This window comes from Notothenia rossii (genome assembly GCF_949606895.1).
Source record: "Notothenia rossii genome assembly, chromosome: 6".
Lineage (NCBI taxonomy): Eukaryota > Metazoa > Chordata > Actinopteri > Perciformes > Nototheniidae > Notothenia > Notothenia rossii.
This window is the reverse complement of record NC_136909.1, coordinates 69,416,015-69,436,852: the sequence shown is the minus strand read 5'-3', so window position 1 is coordinate 69,436,852 and position 20,838 is coordinate 69,416,015. Positions and strand designations below refer to the sequence as shown.

The 20,838-nt window shown below is 39.7% G+C and overlaps 1 protein-coding gene and 1 long non-coding RNA gene across 4 annotated transcripts in view; one reads left to right on the top strand and one right to left on the bottom strand.

Moving 5' to 3' along the window:
* LOC307043661 overlaps nt 1–20,838 on the top strand; it is a 401,538-nt gene that overhangs the window by 367,497 nt on the left and 13,203 nt on the right. The gene's annotated exons all lie outside the window — the stretch shown is intronic.
* Nucleotides 164–20,761, bottom strand: LOC307043637 (CSC1-like protein 2). Of its 3 annotated transcripts, XM_079688225.1 has the most exons (25): nt 20,468–20,761; nt 14,224–14,448; nt 13,969–14,048; nt 12,315–12,356; nt 10,295–10,382; nt 10,138–10,175; nt 9,869–10,011; nt 9,617–9,668; nt 8,783–8,891; nt 8,616–8,686; nt 8,077–8,157; nt 7,827–7,950; nt 7,225–7,358; nt 6,970–7,107; nt 6,505–6,658; nt 6,258–6,364; nt 6,040–6,126; nt 5,867–5,932; nt 4,278–4,440; nt 3,612–3,717; nt 3,252–3,419; nt 3,012–3,127; nt 2,826–2,900; nt 2,438–2,576; nt 164–2,162 (listed from the first exon to the last, which is right to left on the bottom strand). In XM_079688225.1, exons 2-25 carry the CDS (start codon nt 14,422–14,424, stop codon nt 2,125–2,127), a joined length of 2,520 nt encoding a protein of 839 aa, XP_079544351.1. In that variant the 5' UTR covers nt 14,425–14,448; nt 20,468–20,761; the 3' UTR covers nt 164–2,124. The 3 variants fall into 3 exon arrangements, with proteins under 3 accessions (XP_079544351.1, XP_079544352.1, XP_079544353.1); XM_079688226.1 differs by having other exon boundaries at nt 164–2,576; nt 12,315–12,353; XM_079688227.1 differs by lacking the exon at nt 12,315–12,356 and having other exon boundaries at nt 164–2,576; nt 20,468–20,759.

Here is a 20,838-nt window from a genome sequence, read left to right as displayed (position 1 = left end):
AACAATCCATTTCCCACCGTCTATACAGATCTTATAAACATAATCTAAAGTAAAAGGACTCATGAGGATCCTAGACTTGGAATTACACAAAAACAAAAAGTAGTGGAAATCGTTGCAGACTGACAAATGAAATGCCATGATGATGGGACTGGACACAATCAAGTTCTGTAGTATGACACTTTAATTGCTGGTTAGCTATAGTGAACCCTCCTGTTGAAGCTGTGTAAATACAGCGATCGCACTTAACTTACCAAAAGGTTTGAAATTAACCTACATTCAACGTTTAAACACTGTAGATATTAGACATTATACGATTTTTAGGTATTTCTCTCAGAGCCGGGCAGTGGATTTAGATTTAGACAGGACACATTTAGAGATTTCATGACATCTCAGAGGTATAAAAATGAAGAGGTATAAAAATAAAATCACCTTATCATGACTAGAAGAGCACCAGACTCAAGGGTGTCAAACAACTCTCTTGTTAGTACCATAATAATTTACCCATATATGGTGCCAATATACCCATGGAAAAATTATGGAAACATTTTAGCTTCACCATTGTCATCATTACACCCACAGGGGGCGGGCCCTTCTCTGTCAATCATACAAGTGAAAGTGAGATTAGTGCACATTTCCCACATTGGTTCTCTGAGCATCTGGATAATAAGTTTGATATAAATGGCCCAAAAACAACAATTCATCCAAAGTGACACACTATAGTGGTGCTTTGTCTGCAGCCTTGCTCTACCAACAATCATCTTTTTTTTAGGGAAGCTCATGGTGTCATCTTTACTTAGGAAAAACTGAAATGACAAAAACAAGAAGCTTGATAAATCCTGAGTAAGGTCCTAACTGTGTAAGCACTTCGTTTCTAAATTATAATTTGTTAAATTGTGTTTGTGATGTTGTCTGAGTCTACCTGATTCCTGAAAATAAGCTGTTTGATATGGCTGAGGCAGATCTGGAAGCTACTATAGCTCTGACGGAGGCCTGACAATGCTAGTAACTGGATCTGCAAATGGAATGTACAATAGAGGGCAAACTTTATCACTTTATAACAACCCATGAAGCAAAATAATGCATACGTCTTCCAATTTGCTTTCAATGGGGGAGGCATAGTAGTATTGAGAGTTAATCGGCCAAGCCTAAGATCTGATAAGTTGTCACCAGAAATTGCACAATTTGAGCTAAACATTATACAACTCGGAGTAATTGCAAATGGGGAAACCATAACAATGCTGGATGACAACAAAATGCTACTTCATGATATAAATGGAGAGGACCTGGCAGAAGACTGAGTGATGAGATATAGATTAGCTTATTCATAAAACTATCAGTAGAACACTCAATGCTAATTTCTAAATCCTTCCATGAAGACGTAAACATGTGAACAAAGAGATACAAATGGAAAACAACAAATTAAGAGAACCAGTCCAGTATCATATGAAGTGGAACAAAAAAAACAAAACCCAAAGGCTTTTCTCTTCATCCTCTGAGCATCACAGAAGGATCAGCAGGCTCCGGGCCTCCAGTCCTCCAGCTGCAGCCCGGGGGGGGGGGGGGGGGGGGATGTATCAAGCTTGATAGCATTTCAAATTCAATGCCTACAAATAAATACCATGTCAAAAAAAAAGGCTATTTTACAAATCCAGAATTTTGTAGCTGTACAGTGTCGTAGCATCCAGGAGTATTAGTAGCAATTTCTTTCTTCTTTGTTTATTTTCTAAAGGCTTTTATGGAATTGGAAGAACTATTTTGAGAACATCACATTTGTACGCACCAAGCTGTCTGGTGTGAAATCACTTTTTCTCGTCTCAAATCCAGCTGCTTATTCAGGGGAGGCATTTAGTGCAGACAATTAGAAATACTGGCAAAGGATTTTAGGACCATCCCTCCACCATTTGTACTTTGAAGGCATGCTGTACTACAGTACCTTAGTGAAAGTAGAGCTTATAGGACAGGTTCTCTTTTCCAAGTGCAATATTTTTAGGGAAATACACACAGAATATCAGTCCCCTTACAAAACAAGGCAAACTATGCTTCATTTGTGCATTAGTGTCTTTCTTTCATGAGTCCATGTGCAGTGTTTGGGGCTTTCCTCAGCTATTTCGGGGCAGAAGGACGTCATGTCGCTGTCCTTGCCTTTTCAGAGTAGATTCCCTCTGCAGGTACACAGACAGAAGATGTGGTTTGGTGAGATCCAGTGAAGGAAATGCAAGAGTCCTTGAGCGACAATCCATTAAATCCTTAGTAGACAGTGTGCTTAGGTTAGTGTAAAGTCCCTCGATGGAGGTTGAGATGCTTTGGAGAACTGTTGGTTCAGTTCCTAGTTAAATTCACATAATTTCAGTGCACTCCTCAAGTTAAACTTAGGGGGTTTTTAACTGTTCCAGTCAGTATCAGTGTCGCACTTCATTCTCAATGAGGCTGTCCTCACCAGACTGGAAGTCCTCATTCAAGCCATTTTCCACATTGATTATTTCCTCGTCCTGCGAGGACCCCTGGCCATCTTCCTCTCCACTGCCTGACCCCCCCTCTGAATTTGGGTCTTGGAGAACCTCAGCTATGTACATTTGCTGTAGGGGAGAAAAAGTAAGGTTAATTATTTTCTGCTTCGTGTTAAGATCTCCATACAACACAAAAGTGAATTCTATTGACTGATAGTTTACCCTATAGCCAGTTTAGCACAATAGAATGAACAGAAACTTTTGAAAGTTGTTCAAATATAAAAAACAATAATGAAATTGAGAAGTATGTCCCATCTCATTCCACTGTTTGATCTTGAGGCTTATATCGTTATAAAATAAACATAAATGAATACATACTCCTGCTTTGTTGGTTGTAGTAACGCACGGCGGACGCCCGTTCTCCAACCGCCCGTCTATCTCCTGGTCGTCGATCTAGGAAGGAAAAACATGCATTTTACATAAGCAGCTGAGTATAATACTAGTGTCAAATACTGCAGAGTTTAGGAAACAGGAATAAAATGCACAGAAGGAGGATTTTCTTACCTTGTAGTTGTGAGCACTGAGATATTTAAAGTGTCCGAAGCAGACGTGAGAGAGGCAGATAATGATTGTGATGACCAGAACTACGAACGTGAACATGGATGTAGCCGCTGAAAATCCTGGGGAAAGAAATGGAGGGATTCATCAGTTGTATGTACTTCGTATGCTTTGGATAAAAGTGTGCATATAAATGTGGGCATGTGTTAGGACATCAGTGGCCTGTAGATGGAGTCCTCATCTTACCGGAGCGCATAGTGGAGAAGAACAGAAGCCAGAAGAGACAGAGAATAGGAGCAGCCACCACTTGGTTGACCGCTCCAGAATGGATCTTCTTGTCCAGTTTGGACGGCAGATATGCGTAGTACATGTTGTACCTGTCCGCGAGGTGTTTCAGCAGCATGTACATCAGCCCTGCACAGAGAAGGGACAACACAATTAGCCAAACTAATCTCATTAGGCACACGGATAAGCTTCTGCATGAATCACAGAGCCACTGAATGCTCCCGGCCTCTGTCTGTTTCTCTAACAGTAATTTGATAAGCACACTATCTTGAGGTGAAACAGCAGAGACCCCCAGCGGGGGTAATTAATGGCAGAACTCACCAAAGGGGACAATGATGGGGCAGGTGATGCTGTAGGTCATTACTACAGTGAAGACGCACATCATCCAGGCATAGGCTGCCCCAAACTGAAACTCATAGGCTTGGTGCTATACAGACACAATTATACAATTAGAACAAAATCCAAAAATCCCTTTTTCACAAGCAAGATCACGTGCATTTGATCAAAAAAACACCAATACTTCCAACCTAATGTCAAAGTAGAACTTCCAATTTTTTTCTTATTTTATGACATTTAATTCCCCCATTATTAAGTTCCAGAAAAGATGTTTGTGTTGGAATGTGTTATAAGCAGGGATTTATTTTTAAACCAAACTTCCTTACAGGTCATGGACTAATGACTTGGCTATAAAGAGAAAATACAATATCGTCGTGTTTTTGATCAAATACTCCATTTGAAATGTTCCGATGTTGTTGTAGGGTTGACTATTGACACTGTCATAAAATATCCACAGTGAGATTATTGATAAACAATGATTAGTAATGTGTAGACTGGAAGTTACATTAAAGTACATACAGTAAAGTTACCACTTTTGAGATATTGAGATATGGAAGATGTAAGACGGAATGTAGTCTTCCGTCACGATATCGATAAACTATCAATATATATTGCCCTGCATGGACCCATAAATGATGAGGTCACACTCACCCTCTTGACGTTCCTCCTCTCTGCTGCAGAGCGAGCCAGGCAGAGGCGGATCATGTACATGAGCAGACCGGGGATCCGCAGCAGATCCATGGCATTACCGATGAACGCAGACGCAATGACATAATTCACGAAGAAGGCTCCATTATCAGGAAGGAACACACACCTTGAAAGGAAAGAAAAAGTTAGCATCACAAAAGGACTGAAGTCAGACTTAAGTTGAGGTTTGAAAATGCATTATGCAGAGGCCAATGAAATGTCAAAAATCATTTACCGTAATTTTCTGACTATAAGCCGCGCCTTTTTTCCCATTTTTTGACCCTGCGGCTTATATAACGGTGCGGCTAATCTATGGATTTTTACAGCCAACGGCCACTAGGGGACATCCTAAATCTATGGACTTTACAGGTTACAGTCCACCACCTTTAACTCTATGGGCTCTATGGCCGGTCTGCGCCCCCCACCTTTAAGCGGCGGGCTCCAGCAGGAAAAGCTGGAGGCCGGAAAAGAGTGAGACAGGTAGCGCGCAAAAGTAAAAGTGGACAGGTAGCGCACAAAAGTAAAAGTGGAATCGAGAGTGGTACGAGAGACAGAACGAGAGCAAGACAGACAGACATTACGAGAGCGAGACAGTTTGTCCCCGTACTGCTGGTTGAAAACCACTGCTGTAGATCACTGCCGGTACGTGCGATGGGAGCGCACCGTTTAAGTTTGAAAGTTGAAAAGTTTGTGTGTCTGAAACGCTATGTGATACAGTACAGTTTACACAGCACATGTTCTGTAGCTACTATTGCACTAAATGGTAACACTTGAATACGTTATGCAAATATGCAACTTGTTTGAGGAAGCTCCCATTTATTAACATTTCAACAAACAGCCATCTCTTTCCCGACAATCCCCTCTGTGCACGAACCCTTACATATGGTAATTAAACATTAAAACACCTGCGGCTTATAGTCCAGTGCGGCTTATATATGTACACATCATTCAATTTAGCTGCTGCGGCTTATATTCAGGTGCGCCTTATAGTCCAAAAATTACGGTACATTTATTATACCTAGAGGGGGTTAAAATAAAAACAGTATTAAATCATTATTTTTCATACAAAATGTGAACTATTATTATTGTTTTTGTTATTTCTGTATTTTTCAAGATTTATGTTGTATTGGTAATTGTATAAAACAATTTGAACTACCGTAATTTTCGGACTATAAGCCGCGCCTTTTTCCCTATTTTTCGACGCTGCGGTTTATATAACGGTGCGGCTAATCTATGGATTTTTACAGCTAACGGCCAACACCTTTAACTCTATGGGCTCTATGGCCGGTCCGCGGACCCCCACCTTTAAGCGGCGGGTTCCAGCAGGAAAAGCTGGAGGCCGGAAAAGAGTGAGACAGGTAGCGCGCAAAAGTAAAAGTGGAACCGAGAGTGGTATGCTGCTGCTGCGGCTTATATTCAGGTGCGGCTTATAGTCCGAAAATTACGGTATTTATGGTATTTAAATGGTTACGGTGTAAATATTTCATCCTGTTCTGCTTTATTCTAAGTGCTAGAGTGTTGCATTTGAACATCTAGAGAACGTTCCTACTTACTCAAATCTAACATTACCATCTGCCAGGAATCTTTTGTCAAAAAGCCAGCGGAAGAAAACATCCAAACTGCAAAGACAAAAGGAGAGAAAGGCATCAGCTCAATTACTCAGCTCGCCCAAGATGAATTCAGGTTCACATTTCATTGTGTTGCAGGGAAGAAGTCAAAAACATACCTGCTAAGTCCTAGAGAGGGCAGCAAAAGGACCATGAAGATCAAGAAAGTGTAGCATTTATGCATTGTGGTCCGGTTCTCTCCTGACCTGTAAGGCCAGAGGAAATAATGACATGTCTTTAAAATAGAAACAGGGCAGACAGAACACACTTAACCTAAAAAAGGAATACATAATTGACTCTATATATATGCTGAGTTATTGACTCCAGACAAACATACCGAGTCCAGTGGGCCTCAAAGAAGGCAGAGTAGTAGACGATGGTTGGCAGTAAGGCGGAGAAGGACCACAGTAGGAGGGTGGGGAAGAACTGGGTGACGATTGGATTCTGGAGGACGGATCAGAGAGTGGCGGACATGTTGTATTAATAATTGAGAGTGCCTAAATCGTGATGTGATGGAATGGACTTAACACTCGGCAAAGATAAGAACACCTGAACTGATTGCACTCATAAAAGGAATGGCTCACATTTAGGTACTCCACAGGTTTGGTAACATTAAACTTGTCCATTGTGGAGATGATGATAGCCGGGGTGGTGAGGAAGAAGAGGAGGAGGAAGAGGACAATGTTGATGATCAGGCAGCGGATCCACCAGGTGACTCCTCCCACTGACAGATGCTCCCTGTGGGATGGAGTTGATGCAGAGGTTAGATTGACTCTGGGCGATGACCCGCAGTTATGGACACAGCTGCGCGGTAATCTGACACCACAGCTAAAAAAATCCTTTGTCATCTTGAGAGAGAAAGTCTCAAGTGATTATTCCAAGCGATACAAATCAAGTTTGTGCCTGTAGATTTCCCTTTGGGTACTTGCCTTCCTTCTGCCAAAATGCATCCACCCTTTGAAATGTGTGGAGTTATATCATATTGAAACTTTGTTTTATTTATCTAGCCCTGTTGTCAGACAGACGATATGAGCTGAATGTGTTCTCACCAGTAGACATTTTGTGGATCAGGGGCGTAGCTGACGGTCCAGTTGTGTGTGTGGAGCTTGCCGTTGAATTGAGAGCTCTTGGGCTCCCGGCGACACTGACAGCCCTGACACTTGCAGGCGTTAAAGTCTTTTAGGATTCTGAAAATGAAATTACAACAAAACAAAGTGGAGACTTTACCGAGGGTGAAATAATCTGCTAAACTAAACGTCACAGATGTGTATTCATAAATATTACCCCACGTAAAATGTACTTACATGGCAGTGATGGACTCGTTCTGGAAGGTGACAAAGGCCATTCCCAGGGGCTTCCTGTTCACCTTTTCTTTCTCCTTCCTGTATTCCTCTTTCAGTTGTGACTCCAGTTTAGTATAGTAGCCCACTGCCTCTTCCTTTAAAAAAGGAGAAGCCATTTACATTCCATTAATAATGAATAACACTAAATAAAAACACAGTCTACTGCATGGTTATCTTCTAATGTAGTCTAAATCCACTCAAACTACAGCTTTCTTTTTTAGATATAATACTTGCATTAAAATGAAGAATGATTATTTTGAGAAGTCAGTTTGTAGTGAGCATAATAATATATAATAGATTTGTTGGTGTATTGTGTACTGTAAATTCAACAAGATGCCTTCTTTATCTTTCCCCCAAAAATATTGTAGTTTTCAGCGTGTTAACACGGTTCAGGAGTGTGTTGCTCTGATATATAGCTACAATATATTTATTTATTGAATCGTTTATTTGGTATGGACATTGCACATTAATGAACACTTAAAACAATAAATGTGCCAAGCGTAAATATGCCGGATTGAGCTTTGAGCTACTTTCCATCCGCAGTCCCTCAATATGAGTCTTACCCGCTCGCAGCCTTTAATGATGCAACAGCAAAGATGTCCGCATGGTTTTGGATTGATCATGGTGGTAATGTGCTCCTTGGCATGAAGGTCAATAAAGAATTTCTTGCTGCGCTCCGTCTTCTTCCTGTATGCAAAACAATTAAATCAGCTGTGTCAAACAGAGGAAGGGCTACTTCACTTAAACAAATCAAGTTCATCCAAAATTGCTTAACAATCACACACATATGCACTAAATATTGATTGTTGTTACCTTTCAGAGTTGAGGTACATCAGCCTGGCCACATTGTAACAGATACGAGCCTCCAGTACAACGCAGTTTTCATACGCCTGCCTGAAGAAGGGCATAGAGTTCAACTTAAACGATTCCCGACAACGGCAAATTGTATTTACTAAAGATGACTATCACCATAACATTAGCTACTCACAAAGAGAATATGAATGCAACAGCCACAAACAGTAACATGCTTTTATAATTGTTTCTTTTCCCTGTACAATGTTTCTTCTGTACTAAAGCATAGTGGCTATTTTTGCAGAAAAGAACAAAGAAACCATTTTCACTGATGCTATTTATCTTGAGCCTAACACCCCCTCCTCAGTCTTTGACCCTCTTGACACATGACTAGCATGATCCTGCTCATCTGGCTGTTATTATGCACAATTAACCATATAGGCCTGCCATTGTGTGATTGTATGGACCAGCACAAGACAGCTGCTTTCAACAGGATCAGGCATGACTCTCATACGGCTTATCGGTGTCGTGAAATATCAGTGATCCTGAAGACTGCTTACTCAAAGTGTTGCTTTATCTCAGCCTCCTCTGCGTATTTGGAGATTCCGTTGACAAATAAAGTGCGTTTCACCTGCGGGGAAATGAAGACGGGGAGGAAATTAGCAACACAATTCTCCCTGCGATCTGTGTGTACAGGGAGTGTATGTGACAGCCGTTGTACACCCACCAAGTCATCCTCCTTGTAGTGCATCTTTGAGGTGTGCCGCCGCATGCTGTACACTGTCAGTAACAGGTAGAGAAATGCAAAGATGGTGTGCAGCCACATTAGTGCATTTCTGAGGAAATAAAGGGAAAGCATTTAGTGACACAGCATTAGGAAGTGAAGACTAGTACAGTATACCACCAGACTCAGGGACAGTTTCATTCCACATGGACATAAGACTGATAAACACCTGAACTCTGTAAAGAATATCCATGAACATTAATCAGTTTACATCTTGCTAATTATTTATCTAATATATCATATTCCAGTTACTTGTATATAGACTCTTCTTGCACTATTTCTATTTTATTTGTATTTACTTGCACATCTCAAAACATTCTCTTGCACTATTGTATCCGTTTTATTTGTTCTATATATATATATACATATATACATATACATATACATATATATACATATATATACATATACATATACATATATATATATATATATATATATACATATACATATACATATATATATATATATATATATATACATATATATACATATACATATACATACATATATATACATATACATATACATATATATACATATACATACATATACATATATATATATATATATATATACACATACACACACATATATACATATATATATATATATATACATATATACATACATATACATATACATATATAGCACTGGTGGAGAGGAGCCTGTGACTTAAGTTTTTCATTGCCATATCTACACTGTTGCTCATGTGCACATGACGATAAAGCCTTGAATCTCGAGAAGTATAAAGAAAAAGGTACAAGAATGACTCACTCTGAATCCAAATTTGCTATAGTGGTTCGCCCAAAACTGTAGGCATTATTTTCTGAAAAAAAAGAAGAAATATGATAATCACTTGTCAATCATCATTGGTGCTGCTTATCTGCAGCCCAACAGAAGTACACAAAAATAGATAATAGCTGCAAGTAAAATACAAACGAGAAAAGGCAGACTCACCTAGTCAAACATTAACAGACTAACTTTGAACTAAAAGTATCCCCTAATAGTTTATTCCAAACCACTCACCAAGTAAGTTTCCAGAGAAGTTAACAGGCAAGATGATGCCCACCGACATCACGCCCACCACTACCAGCAGGCCAATGATGTGTCGCTGAAAGGAAAGGTAATGGACCGCATCTTCCCCACACTTCTCCCTTATCTCTTCATCTCTAAAGAGAAACCACACAAAAAGACAGCAATTAGAAGAAAAAAAAACAGAAACATTTTATATCCAGTTGAATCAATGTTTTACCAACTGTTATTATTTCCAATAAGCCTTGAGAAGGTTGACTCACTTGATGCGGAAGATGGCAGTTAGCCAGGAGCAGAAGCCCTAAAAGGGAAAGAGAGGAGAGAGGTGAAGATGTGACAGTTATCACAAGGAATCAAAGTGTATTTTAAATGAAAGAAAATGCATCAGATTTGATCTTTTAAGAAAAATGTCATACTTACAGTGTCTCTCTGATCGATGTCGACAGAGCTGGAAACTGAAGTGAGGCGTTCGTAGCGTTCTGTTGCATCTGATGTCATGGTAGTGGCACTGTGTGAAGAAAAAACAATACATAGTATTTGCAGGATTGTACACAACTAACTAACACCATGTACCATACAGGGATGTTAGTACTGCGTGTCCCAGGACAGTGGAATCGTTATTAGTGCAGAAAAGATGACAACACCAAACACACACACAGACACGCCCTGAAATGGACTGGAGAGATTCACCCGTTTAACCTGGCCACTGGATTAGGGTTTGGTTAACCAGTCAAGCACAGGCTCAATCTCTGCAGCCACATTTCATGCAGCGTTAGGAATCTACTCTACACGGGTTGAGTACACCATCACTGTCAGAGGAAAGGTTGTGATAAAGAGTTAGAAGGCAAAGCTCTAGAGAGAAGAACACTCACAGAAAACAGCAGAAACCCAGTGATCATTGAGAGGCAGTTGGATGGAGTTTGTCATTTTATTTCAGGGGCCACATAGAGCCCAATTTGGTCTCAAGCAGGCCGGACCAATAAAGTCATAGCATAATAAACTACAAACAACTCCTAATTGTTCCCTTTGTTTTAGTGCACTATTGAATTCACTCTTTATGTACAAAATATTATGAACAATCTGACATTTCTTAAGACAAATAAGTGCAATTTCAACCATTTTATGCCTCAGTTCATCATTTACACATGTGCATTACAACTTACAGATCACAGTGTATCTACAAAAGGCACACAACATTTAGTCACAGGTATCTGGAACTGAGCAACATTACTTAATGATCAACACAAATTGTCAAGATCTAGAAATTATTTTACATTCATTTATTTGTATATTTTGTTGTATTAGTTCATTTCGTCTTCCTGTATTTTTCCGAGGGAAACATTATCTATTTTATCGTTTTTATTATCATATCTTTCACCTGTTTTAAAAAAGGTCTTAACATCTGATCTAATGGGAATGTCTTGTTGTTTGTTTTAATTTGTTATGTGTGCCATTTTGTAAAGCACTTTGAACTGCACCTGCTGTATGAAAAGTGCTGTATAAATAAAGCTGCTTTATTATTATTATTATTATTATTTCCACATCTGTGTAGTTACCCTGACCACCTGAACTAACACACCACCATACAAGCTACAGTGGGAATTATTAACTGCATTGTAAATCTATACATACAAAAAAAGTTGCAGTTAAAGTCTTCTCTGTAATTTTTAGACTTTGCAAAGTCATCCTGGAAGCCGAATTGGACAATCTGGCGGGCCGTTTTGGCCCAAGGGCCATATGTTTGACAACCCTGCCTTGTTATATACGTTTGATTGCACTCCCCAGGGAGGTGATGTCAATTTAATCACAAGTATGAGTATGAAAATGAGCCAGGCACTGCTGGAATTCAAACAAAGTTGAGGATTCAATACTCCATGAAAGGAAGACGTAACACAGGGCTCTAAGAGATCTCTAATGGAATGAGGAGAGAGCCTGAGGCTGTAATCCACCGTCAGTCCTCCTCTCGCACATTCCTAGGAGAAGTCAGGATGGTTCCTCTCAGATCTAAGCACACAGGGTTTACTGTAGCTGCACCGTGTCAGGGCCCGTTTACTATCGACATAACATTACCTCTCCCCGTAAGCATCCTGCCTGTGCGGCTCATGCGCTGCGCTCACAGAGAAGAAGTCGGAGCTTCAGAAGGGGGTCAACACAGAGATTAGCACACACAGATCTGATTAGGACAGCGAGATAGGACAGGCACGCCCGAGAGCAGACGTACAACAGTGACGAGGAGAGGGAGAATGATTAGAGAGCCTGGCACTGGCAGACTTCTGGAGGACAAGGGGGGAAACAAACTAAACCATCAAGAGTGGAAAACAGGCGGAAACCCACAGCGGCCTGGGCAGAGTGGACAAGAGGTATGAGTTCGGTTAACTACAGCGAGAGGAAAGGAGAGAAGAAACAGGCAGTGATTCCACGATATGGAGCAATAACATACTATTCCCGATCATCCAGCCGACTGTATCGTTGATCCATTCTTCTGGTGAAAATAAAAGCAAAACAAAACCATTCAGCTTAGTTAAGGGGGAATGGCCCTGTTGGCCAGTTAGGGTGCTGGTTCATACAAACACTGAGGAAGCATACTACACCACAGGCATACCAATGAAGGGTGCTATTCATTCTGCTATACATAATACAGAAATCTAGAGGTATTTATGGCCTATGCTATAATAAACTCTGCATTTATTTAAGTTGAGCATCATGTCCTCAGTAGCTAGACAGACACGTTTTACTTGATTGGAAAGTCTTCTTAGTAAAGGTTATATTTACTTTTCAGATATAACATGTATGACAGGCGCTGATCGCAACCAGCCCTTTGTCATGAGACAACAAACTACATTTCCTGTCTGTTACAAAGTGTCCCATGCTGCCACCCCCCTCCCATCCTCCCACCACGCTGCAACCCGGTACTCTGCTCACATGCAGCTGCAAAAATAGTGGAGCTGCAAGATCCCACAGACACAGCGGGGGGATGTAGGTGATGGAGCACTGTGTCACATACTTTACAGGGTTTACAGTCAAAGAGGTCTTTAGCGATGTCTGAGCTTCTTCTCTCCCCAGTTTGATTATCCTGTTTCATCTCATGAGTTAAAAAGTTTAAAAAGGAGCACTGCATCAGCCCATGTTGATTCCATAACCATTCTTATCATTTGATCAGCGTGCAGACATCAGTCTCAAATTATATAAAAAAAATCCATATTCCACTGGGCTTGGATGCAGACAGTGGTTTTTAAGTGGTGCGGTAAATTGATTTGAATAAATAATGGTTTCTGGGTTGCCGGATACTCAGTGGTTACAGCTGGTGGGGGTCTCAGCTGCCCAGTATGGGGGTTTGAATATCTTTTTTAAAAATGGTTATACAACATCAAATAATGGTTTCATTGGTTTAGTTTCTTTCCATTTCAGGCTTATTGCCACAGCAGTCTGTCCTTTCTATCTCAAGGTGAACAGACCATGGCACAAGTGGCAAAGCATGACAATGTCAGAGTGCATTATTGCCATCGAAAGTGAAACTGCTAACAGACTTCCTGTCTGGAGTGTCACCCTTGTGATGCTTGCTTCACAAAACTAACGTTACCCTTTAGAATGAGGACACTGAATAGTCTAGGGTCATTTGGCATCTAGTATGAATAGCCACCAAGGGCCATTTACTGATCAAACACTGATAACACGTGTGTTTTACAGATAAATCAATAGGGGTCAGCAGCCACAAGGCTTCTTTCATAATGTGTCCCTGTTGAACACAGAACACTTTTCTAAATAAAGGCAAATCATATCAATGACTAACAATGGCTCTGTGTCAAGCAGAGGCACTGGGTTCAGGCTCCTGACTTGCTGCGTGTCACACGCTCAACCGAAAGTCCCATTTAAACCTTAGCATGCCTGTTGCTCCTGCAACTGTAAAACGCCTGACATCACATAAGGATCAAGATGTTAAACAAAGCATGTTTATGGTTTAGGTTGGTTGTTGTTAACACACTTTGTTTTTCCAAACAGTTAACTTTTCCAAACAATTATTAGCTATGAATTCAGCAGGTATAACGTGTAAGAAACTGTGATGTGGACCTAAGGGTGCAATGTTTTCTAGTTACCTGTCAGCGTCATTCACCAGAGCGAGGCGCCCATAGTCCCACGCTACTTTTCTCAGGAAGGAGAATACAACCAGCAGCCCCTACAAGTACAACATAAACAGTGACTGTCAACACACACACACACACATCTAGTCCTTTTATTTACATTACAGAGAAAGGTTACATAACTCCTTGAGTGTTATCATTTGAAAACACATTCTTCTAAAGGTTTTACCTCAATTCTGACACTTGATAAGAAATGAAAGAAAGACTCACCAAAAAGCACATAAAGTCAAGGGCAAGGACTGTAGGCACCCCCCCAAAAGGTAAACCTTGCAGCACTGTACTGCGAATTCGGGCGGAGTAACAGAATTCCTTGGAGGTGGAATTGGGCGTCAGGGTCGGGGGGCACTTGCCTGAATTGGGGCATCCGTGCGCTCCCCAGACCACCATCATGAATATCAACACTCGGTGCATTACTCAATGCAACATTTTGACAATCTGTAAAGAAGAGACAACGTTATTAGGATTCTTCTCAGTATGCTGATTAATGGTTTTGCAGTCTAGCATAGTAGGTCACACTATCTATCATGTGCAACATTTGAAGAGTAACTAACCCCAGACAGAAGTGGACAGGCGATAGAAAACACACAATCACAACACTGTACAATATTTGTACATTGTCATTTCTTTTTTTCCTTCCCTTTATACTAATGCTGACGTTTGTCTTGTCACAAGTCACATGCCATTGCATGTTTTAAAGCATTATATGCCGTCTGTTCCTTGTTAGTGGACAACCTATCTGCAATTGACACATTGTCCCAAATGTAAGTAAAATAATTGTAGTCACACTGTATACTCTATACACCTGGTTGCCAGTTATTTTTCACACCATTAACTGTTACCTTTTTAGGCGAGATCAATATATGTTTCCTGTTCAGATGTACCTTAAAACACTTCCTTCCGGTCTCTTAATAATTCCAGTAAAAATCAAGCTACCTTACGGGTAATGACGGAAAACAGAGAAAGCATGAATCTTGTATGAGGAGTAATAAGTCCTTTGAGAAATGTATCTTTATAACAGCATCCTGATCCCAACACTAAAGCAAGAAGCCCAATGACTTCAGCAGGGTATTTCCAGCCTTAAGCATTCAGACTAGTTGTAAAAGAATCACACAAACAAACACATTTAATCCTAGATAGGATATCAACCTTTTATTCTGCCTTGGCGAACAGCACAAATGAAGTGTGCTACAAAAGATCTCCAGGCTTAAAAAAAGACTTCTTGAAGATTCCTACCAAGACTAAGGTTCACTTTCATTGACTCAGACAGGGATGCTTTAGGTCAGGACATGGACTTCAATTACCAATTTAAGTCTTCTCAAATATTAGGTGCAGGGGGAAAGTATTGCTTGGTTAAAACACAAGCCATCCAATAAATACTTGTAACCACATGAGTCCATGAACATGTCTTTGCTAAGTTGACTTGTATAATAACAGCAGGATAGTTGACTGACGAACAGAAAACCCTGAAATCTAAAAATACCTTCTCCATCTTATTGAAATGTATCTATTTGGATCTGAAGGCTATGCCTCATAAGAGTTGTCATACTTTACAACAAACTGAGTGAACCGAGGGCTCGGAGGAGGCGCGTAGGTGTTCTGGTGAGTGTTTGCACAGTTGCACTGCTAAAGGCTCCTTGTGCCCTTCGACCCACTACTAGCAGCAGCATTCACGATGCTGCTCATCTGCCCTAACACTAACTCATTTATCCGCTCCCTGGAATGCTGTGACATCACTGGAGAGGGACGCAGCCAGAGCCGAACAATAAGCCGATAGAGACCGCAGGGTTCAAATGGACCGGTCTCAACCTAAGGAGGACACAACATACCCCCCTGTGCCTTCAACAACACTGCTGCACATCCTCGAGCCATTGCCACAGTTCAGCCTGTTTAACATGCAACACCAACCTCTTGAAAAGGACTTAAGATAGTTTCAAAAACAACTTAGAACTCCTAAGTAGTTGCTACAGTAAGGCTGTCAGTGTCACGGGAAGTGTTGTGTTTCAAGTGACTACTAATCTTTCAAATGTATACAGAAATGTCAGGATTCAATTTAGAAATATTACATTTCAACCAAAACATTTACTGTATTCCACCATGAGGCACGCACACAAGTATTACTCAAGTGTAGCATAAACTCAAATTGAAAATGAGTTGAGTTCTTTATCTGTTTAAGTTTAACCTTATAATTGTCTGTTAGAACCGTTTGCATCCGAGGGTCGAGGGTTATCATTGATTAGTCGAGTAGAGCGAGGTCAACAGGTCGTTCAGGACTATACATTTTGTAAGGTGTTATTTACCACAGGATTGCATTATATTGTCAGTCCTGGTATTTAGTTTACACTTTGTTTTTAGATTTTCCCTTTACGTTTTTTTCTTGGCCATTTGTTTAACAATAATCTTTAATAGGTCACCTTAAACCAGGGGTCTCAAACTCAAGGCCCGGGGGCCAAATCCGGCCCTCAACTTCATTTTATGTGGCCCCGCAAGAGCTTGCAAAAAATATAATACGTTTATTATACGGTTACATGCCGCTTTACAGAAGCAGGTTGCCCATAAAATACATGTCCCACAATGCATCTTGTTTTGTGACATGCACACTGAAGAGACTTGCAATTATTTGCCTTGGACTTCTGCTTTCGTAGTTAATTACCAAGTTATTATCCTATCCGATAATAATCCAATTCAGAGGCAATAATGTAATATAATACATTATTTTTTATATATATATATATTATATATTTATATAGTTACAACCGGCCCTTTGAGTGCAACCTTTATGCGAATGTGGCCCGCGATGAAATTGAGTTTGACACCCCTGCCTTAAACAGACATAAGTTATATCGGCACCAAAACTAATTGCCTTAAAACCTGTTTGATTTGTAAATCCCTGTTTGTTTGCTTGCGTTGTAGTTTTCTACAACACTACTTTTGTTGGGGCATATACAAGCCCCAGCATGTTGTTGTGCGCTTGCATGATGCAAGCCAAACAGGGATCCAAGATGTCTGTTCAAGGGTTAGTGAAAGTGTGATACAATCATTTGAACCATGATTCCTGACAAGTACAATTTAGGCAGATGATTGCAGCAAAAAAAACTGAAAGACATAATAATAGGACTCAGGACAAACATTAGACCTCACATTTAACACCAAGTGGATGTTTTCTGAAATCCAATCCACTCAGTCTCAACTCTGCTGAGATTTAGAATGTGCTTCTGTTGGCTGAACACACACATACATAACATACATAATATATTTGATATGACTTTCTGAAAAGTTTTAGACTACAACTCCTTTTTGGATTATTATATTTTCTATATCAAGAACCATTTTTATCAGCACTGTGTTTGCATGACTCAGTGGAACAGAAGTACTGTGCCACCTTTCCACCTGATGCTAGTTGCTATGGTACCATCAGTCTGGCACACATTTTCAAAATACAAACAAACATAAGAGGGAATGAAGACAGCGGGGGAGACAATCCCATACTTCTCCGTTTAAAAACTCGCTTTACAGTCAGTTTGCTCTACAGCTTAAGATGCAAGAACAATAGGGTTTGTCTAATTGTGTGGTATAAAATGTATTATTCTCTAGTTAGACAAACATTATCAGAGCCAAGAGTCTACCTAGACCAATTAAATGAAAATGTCCTACAATACATTCGCACAATCAAGTCCATGCAGGCTGCATGTTTATTATATGCTGATAATACAGACTCTTAAGAAAGTGTACCTCTATCTTAATGCTTGGAGATAGTGAAGGTCTCTGAGACACTGTGCCTGCTCCCCGTCTACCATAAGCAACAACACACATTTATACTGTAAATCTATAGTTTGCATACAAGAGTCATAACTCCTTAAATCTTCATAAGGTAAATATTTGAAGAAATGCTTTAAAATGTGGATTATGAATTAGGTCAGCAGTTGTACAACAACCACAAATTGAGATGTGCTACCTTGCTTTCTAAACTGGATAAAAACAAATACAACTTAAAAAGGGACACACTAAGTGCCAACAGTAAGTTGAATTGGTTTTGGTCAACACTTTTACACTAGTAGTCTATCATCTACATAATGACCAAACACCTTCTAAGGAAGCATTTATTAAGTAGATAAGTCCTTTTGTTTTATAGGCTGAATGACTTATAAGAAACTCATGAGCAAATCTCTGATAACAAAAGTTTAAAGTGGTCCTTTTGCATTTTTTTTCTCATATTTGTCATCAAGTTAACTAAATGATTATCCCTTAATATAATAATGTGAAAATTATGATAATGTATAAGGCAATTCAAGCAAACCACGCTCTTAAAAATAGGAAACTATTGTATGTGTCTTGCATGAAAAGATGTAATCAACCGTTCAAAAGTTCTATCTTCAATACCAAGAACACAGTGACCAATAATAACAGGTGTTGCTTCAAAACATTGAACCTAAAAGCATGTTTGACTTTAATATGCCACCACTTTCCTAAAATGTTTCCTGATCAAGTCTCCTTCATCATTCTATAAAGTGTTGATGATAAACGCATTTGCAATGTCAAAAAAATAAATAAATGGATTAGGTGGACACCTTATAAACCCCTATTGTGCGGTCTCTGTAAATAATATTATACAGAGTATGGTCAAGACTCGCAAAGATATAAGAAAAGTGCCCTGAGAGGACTTCTGTGATGATTTGGCACCATTTTAAAAGAGTAAATTGAAGATAATGAGAACCAACTAAATGTGGCCTATGTATCCAATAATTATAAATGTCCACATAGATTTCTTAATGTAATCAATATGTAGGTCAAAGTTTAAAAACTGTGTTAAGATAGTTTTTAATGTTTTAGCTGCTTTTCCATTCCTACTTTAAGATAATCATAGTCATACATGGCGTGAATTCCAACAATCCTGATGACTGATAACACAGATTTGCACATAGTAGTCTTGTTGGTATTAGCCTGTAAATTCTTAACAGCTCAGTGCCTCAGCTTTGATTATCACACACGATATCAGAGTATGGTTTCATAATTATGTCACAGTATGAATGTAAAAGGCCACAAAGGCAAACAAAGGAAATTAGGAAAAAGTGAAATGTTGGAATCCTTACTGATTAATGTGTAGCACTAGTAGGCTACACAATCAGTTTTACTTAGATAAGCTTACAGTGAGCTTTTATTCATTCAACAGTGGAGAGGAGATCATATCAGCACTAAAATTAGACAACAAATCACAGTTGATATGATAAAAGACTTACATGTTAATTGGAAAACAAGGCAACAGCTTCACATTTAAAAATCAGCGTCACTTTTTGTATAAATCTAATTAATTATGTTATCTTTGTAATAGTTAAATCTAAAGACCACAAACACTTACTGTGGTAAATTGATTGATTTAGTGATTTATAAACGAATAAAACCACTAATGGAACATTCTTTCTGTAGGAAAAGCACAAATACACGCAGCATTTGATAAGGAGCGAAATTATGGAGGACTTATGTTAATGTATCTTGTATGAAATCCACACAGACTGATTAGATCTTATTAGAAGGCTTTACATCATATTCCATTCATGTCACTGATCCACAGCATGACCAATGGACACAGTATTAAGACTGACATTAGCTAGCTCTTGTTTATCCCTTTACAGGCTATTCACAAGGAGCTATAAGGGTCACTCACAGCTAAGTCATCAGCCCACCACAAAGCTCATGTTATTCTTACGCCGTGTAACCTGTTAGTGTCAAGGGATTCTCTCAATAAAGCATTGCCCAACCACTCGCGTTAGACAACTGAAGTATGTTAGGAACGACTGATTTTATCCTGGTTATCTGAAAGGTATGTCAAAACACAGGCCTGAAACCTACCGCTAAGCAGGCGCACATTAAAGCTATAGCTGCATTGTCTCAGGTATCTTGTTGTTTCCTTACGTCAATGCACTCCCAGCAATCCCCCCATGTAAGACAACCACGCATTGTGGAGATACCATACCACTTTTTGAGATAACATGAAACAATTCCGGCATCTACGTGAATAGTAGAGGATGAACAATGACTAAACAACAAACCAAACACCCAAGCTCCTGATAAGGAGCAGCGGGCGAACTTAATCTAGGGCTTGCTATTCAAGTGTCGCAACCGATAAAATAATAATGAATGTCAGAGTAACCTATTTCCAAACAAAACTCGAATTCTCACTATTCTGTTACCTAGTTTATCATTCTATCATCCGATATGGAAAGTAGCACACATTACCATTCACTGACATTACTGCTGCCGCAGCTCTATACCGGTTGATCTGTTAGCCTGGCGCTAACGGGATATGTTTACTGTTTATTGTTCCGACAGCAATTATTATTAAGTTTGCCAGCTGCGAAGTAGAGCACTGTTAGCTTCCGAAGCTCTAGGGAACAACCAGACAGGTTTTTTTGTAAAATACTAATATACGCAGAGTTAATAAATTAGGAACTCAACTTACCTTGCAATGATACGCAGCAGGGACATTAACTAACACAATTAGCTAATGCGAGCTAACAGTCAACCTTAACGTTGATGTTAGCTAACTTAGCCCCTCGATGTAGCAAATAACAGGTGGAGGATATCTACATGTCTTCTTTGTTGTACTTAAATATATTCCGTTGTACCTCTCTTACCACGACAACTAAAGCTAACCAGATTGAGCCGGTCGGTCACACGCTCTCGGTGCTCTGAGTAATGATAGACAAGTCTCAGCTGCGACGGCTGCCTGTCAGCCAGTTGAACAACTATCGCTAACCCAACCAGTCCAACGGGAGGTTTAGAGAGTATATGACGTATATAGAGGTAGATCGGATAGAGAGATGACACATC

What these genes read in the sequence shown, in the direction of transcription:
- LOC307043637 (XM_079688225.1), bottom strand. Translation starts at nt 14,424, where the DNA reads ATGCACCGAGTGTTGATATTCATGATGGTGGTCTGGGGAGCGCACGGA. An exon ending in CTTCTCTGGAAACTTACTTG is followed by an intron (nt 9,669 to 9,868) that starts GTGAGTGGTTTG and finishes CTTTTTTTTCAG; the next exon opens with AAAATAATGCCTACAGTTTT. An exon ending in GAGATAAAGCAACACTTTGA is followed by an intron (nt 8,158 to 8,615) that starts GTAAGCAGTCTT and finishes GCCCTTCTTCAG; the next exon opens with GCAGGCGTATGAAAACTGCG.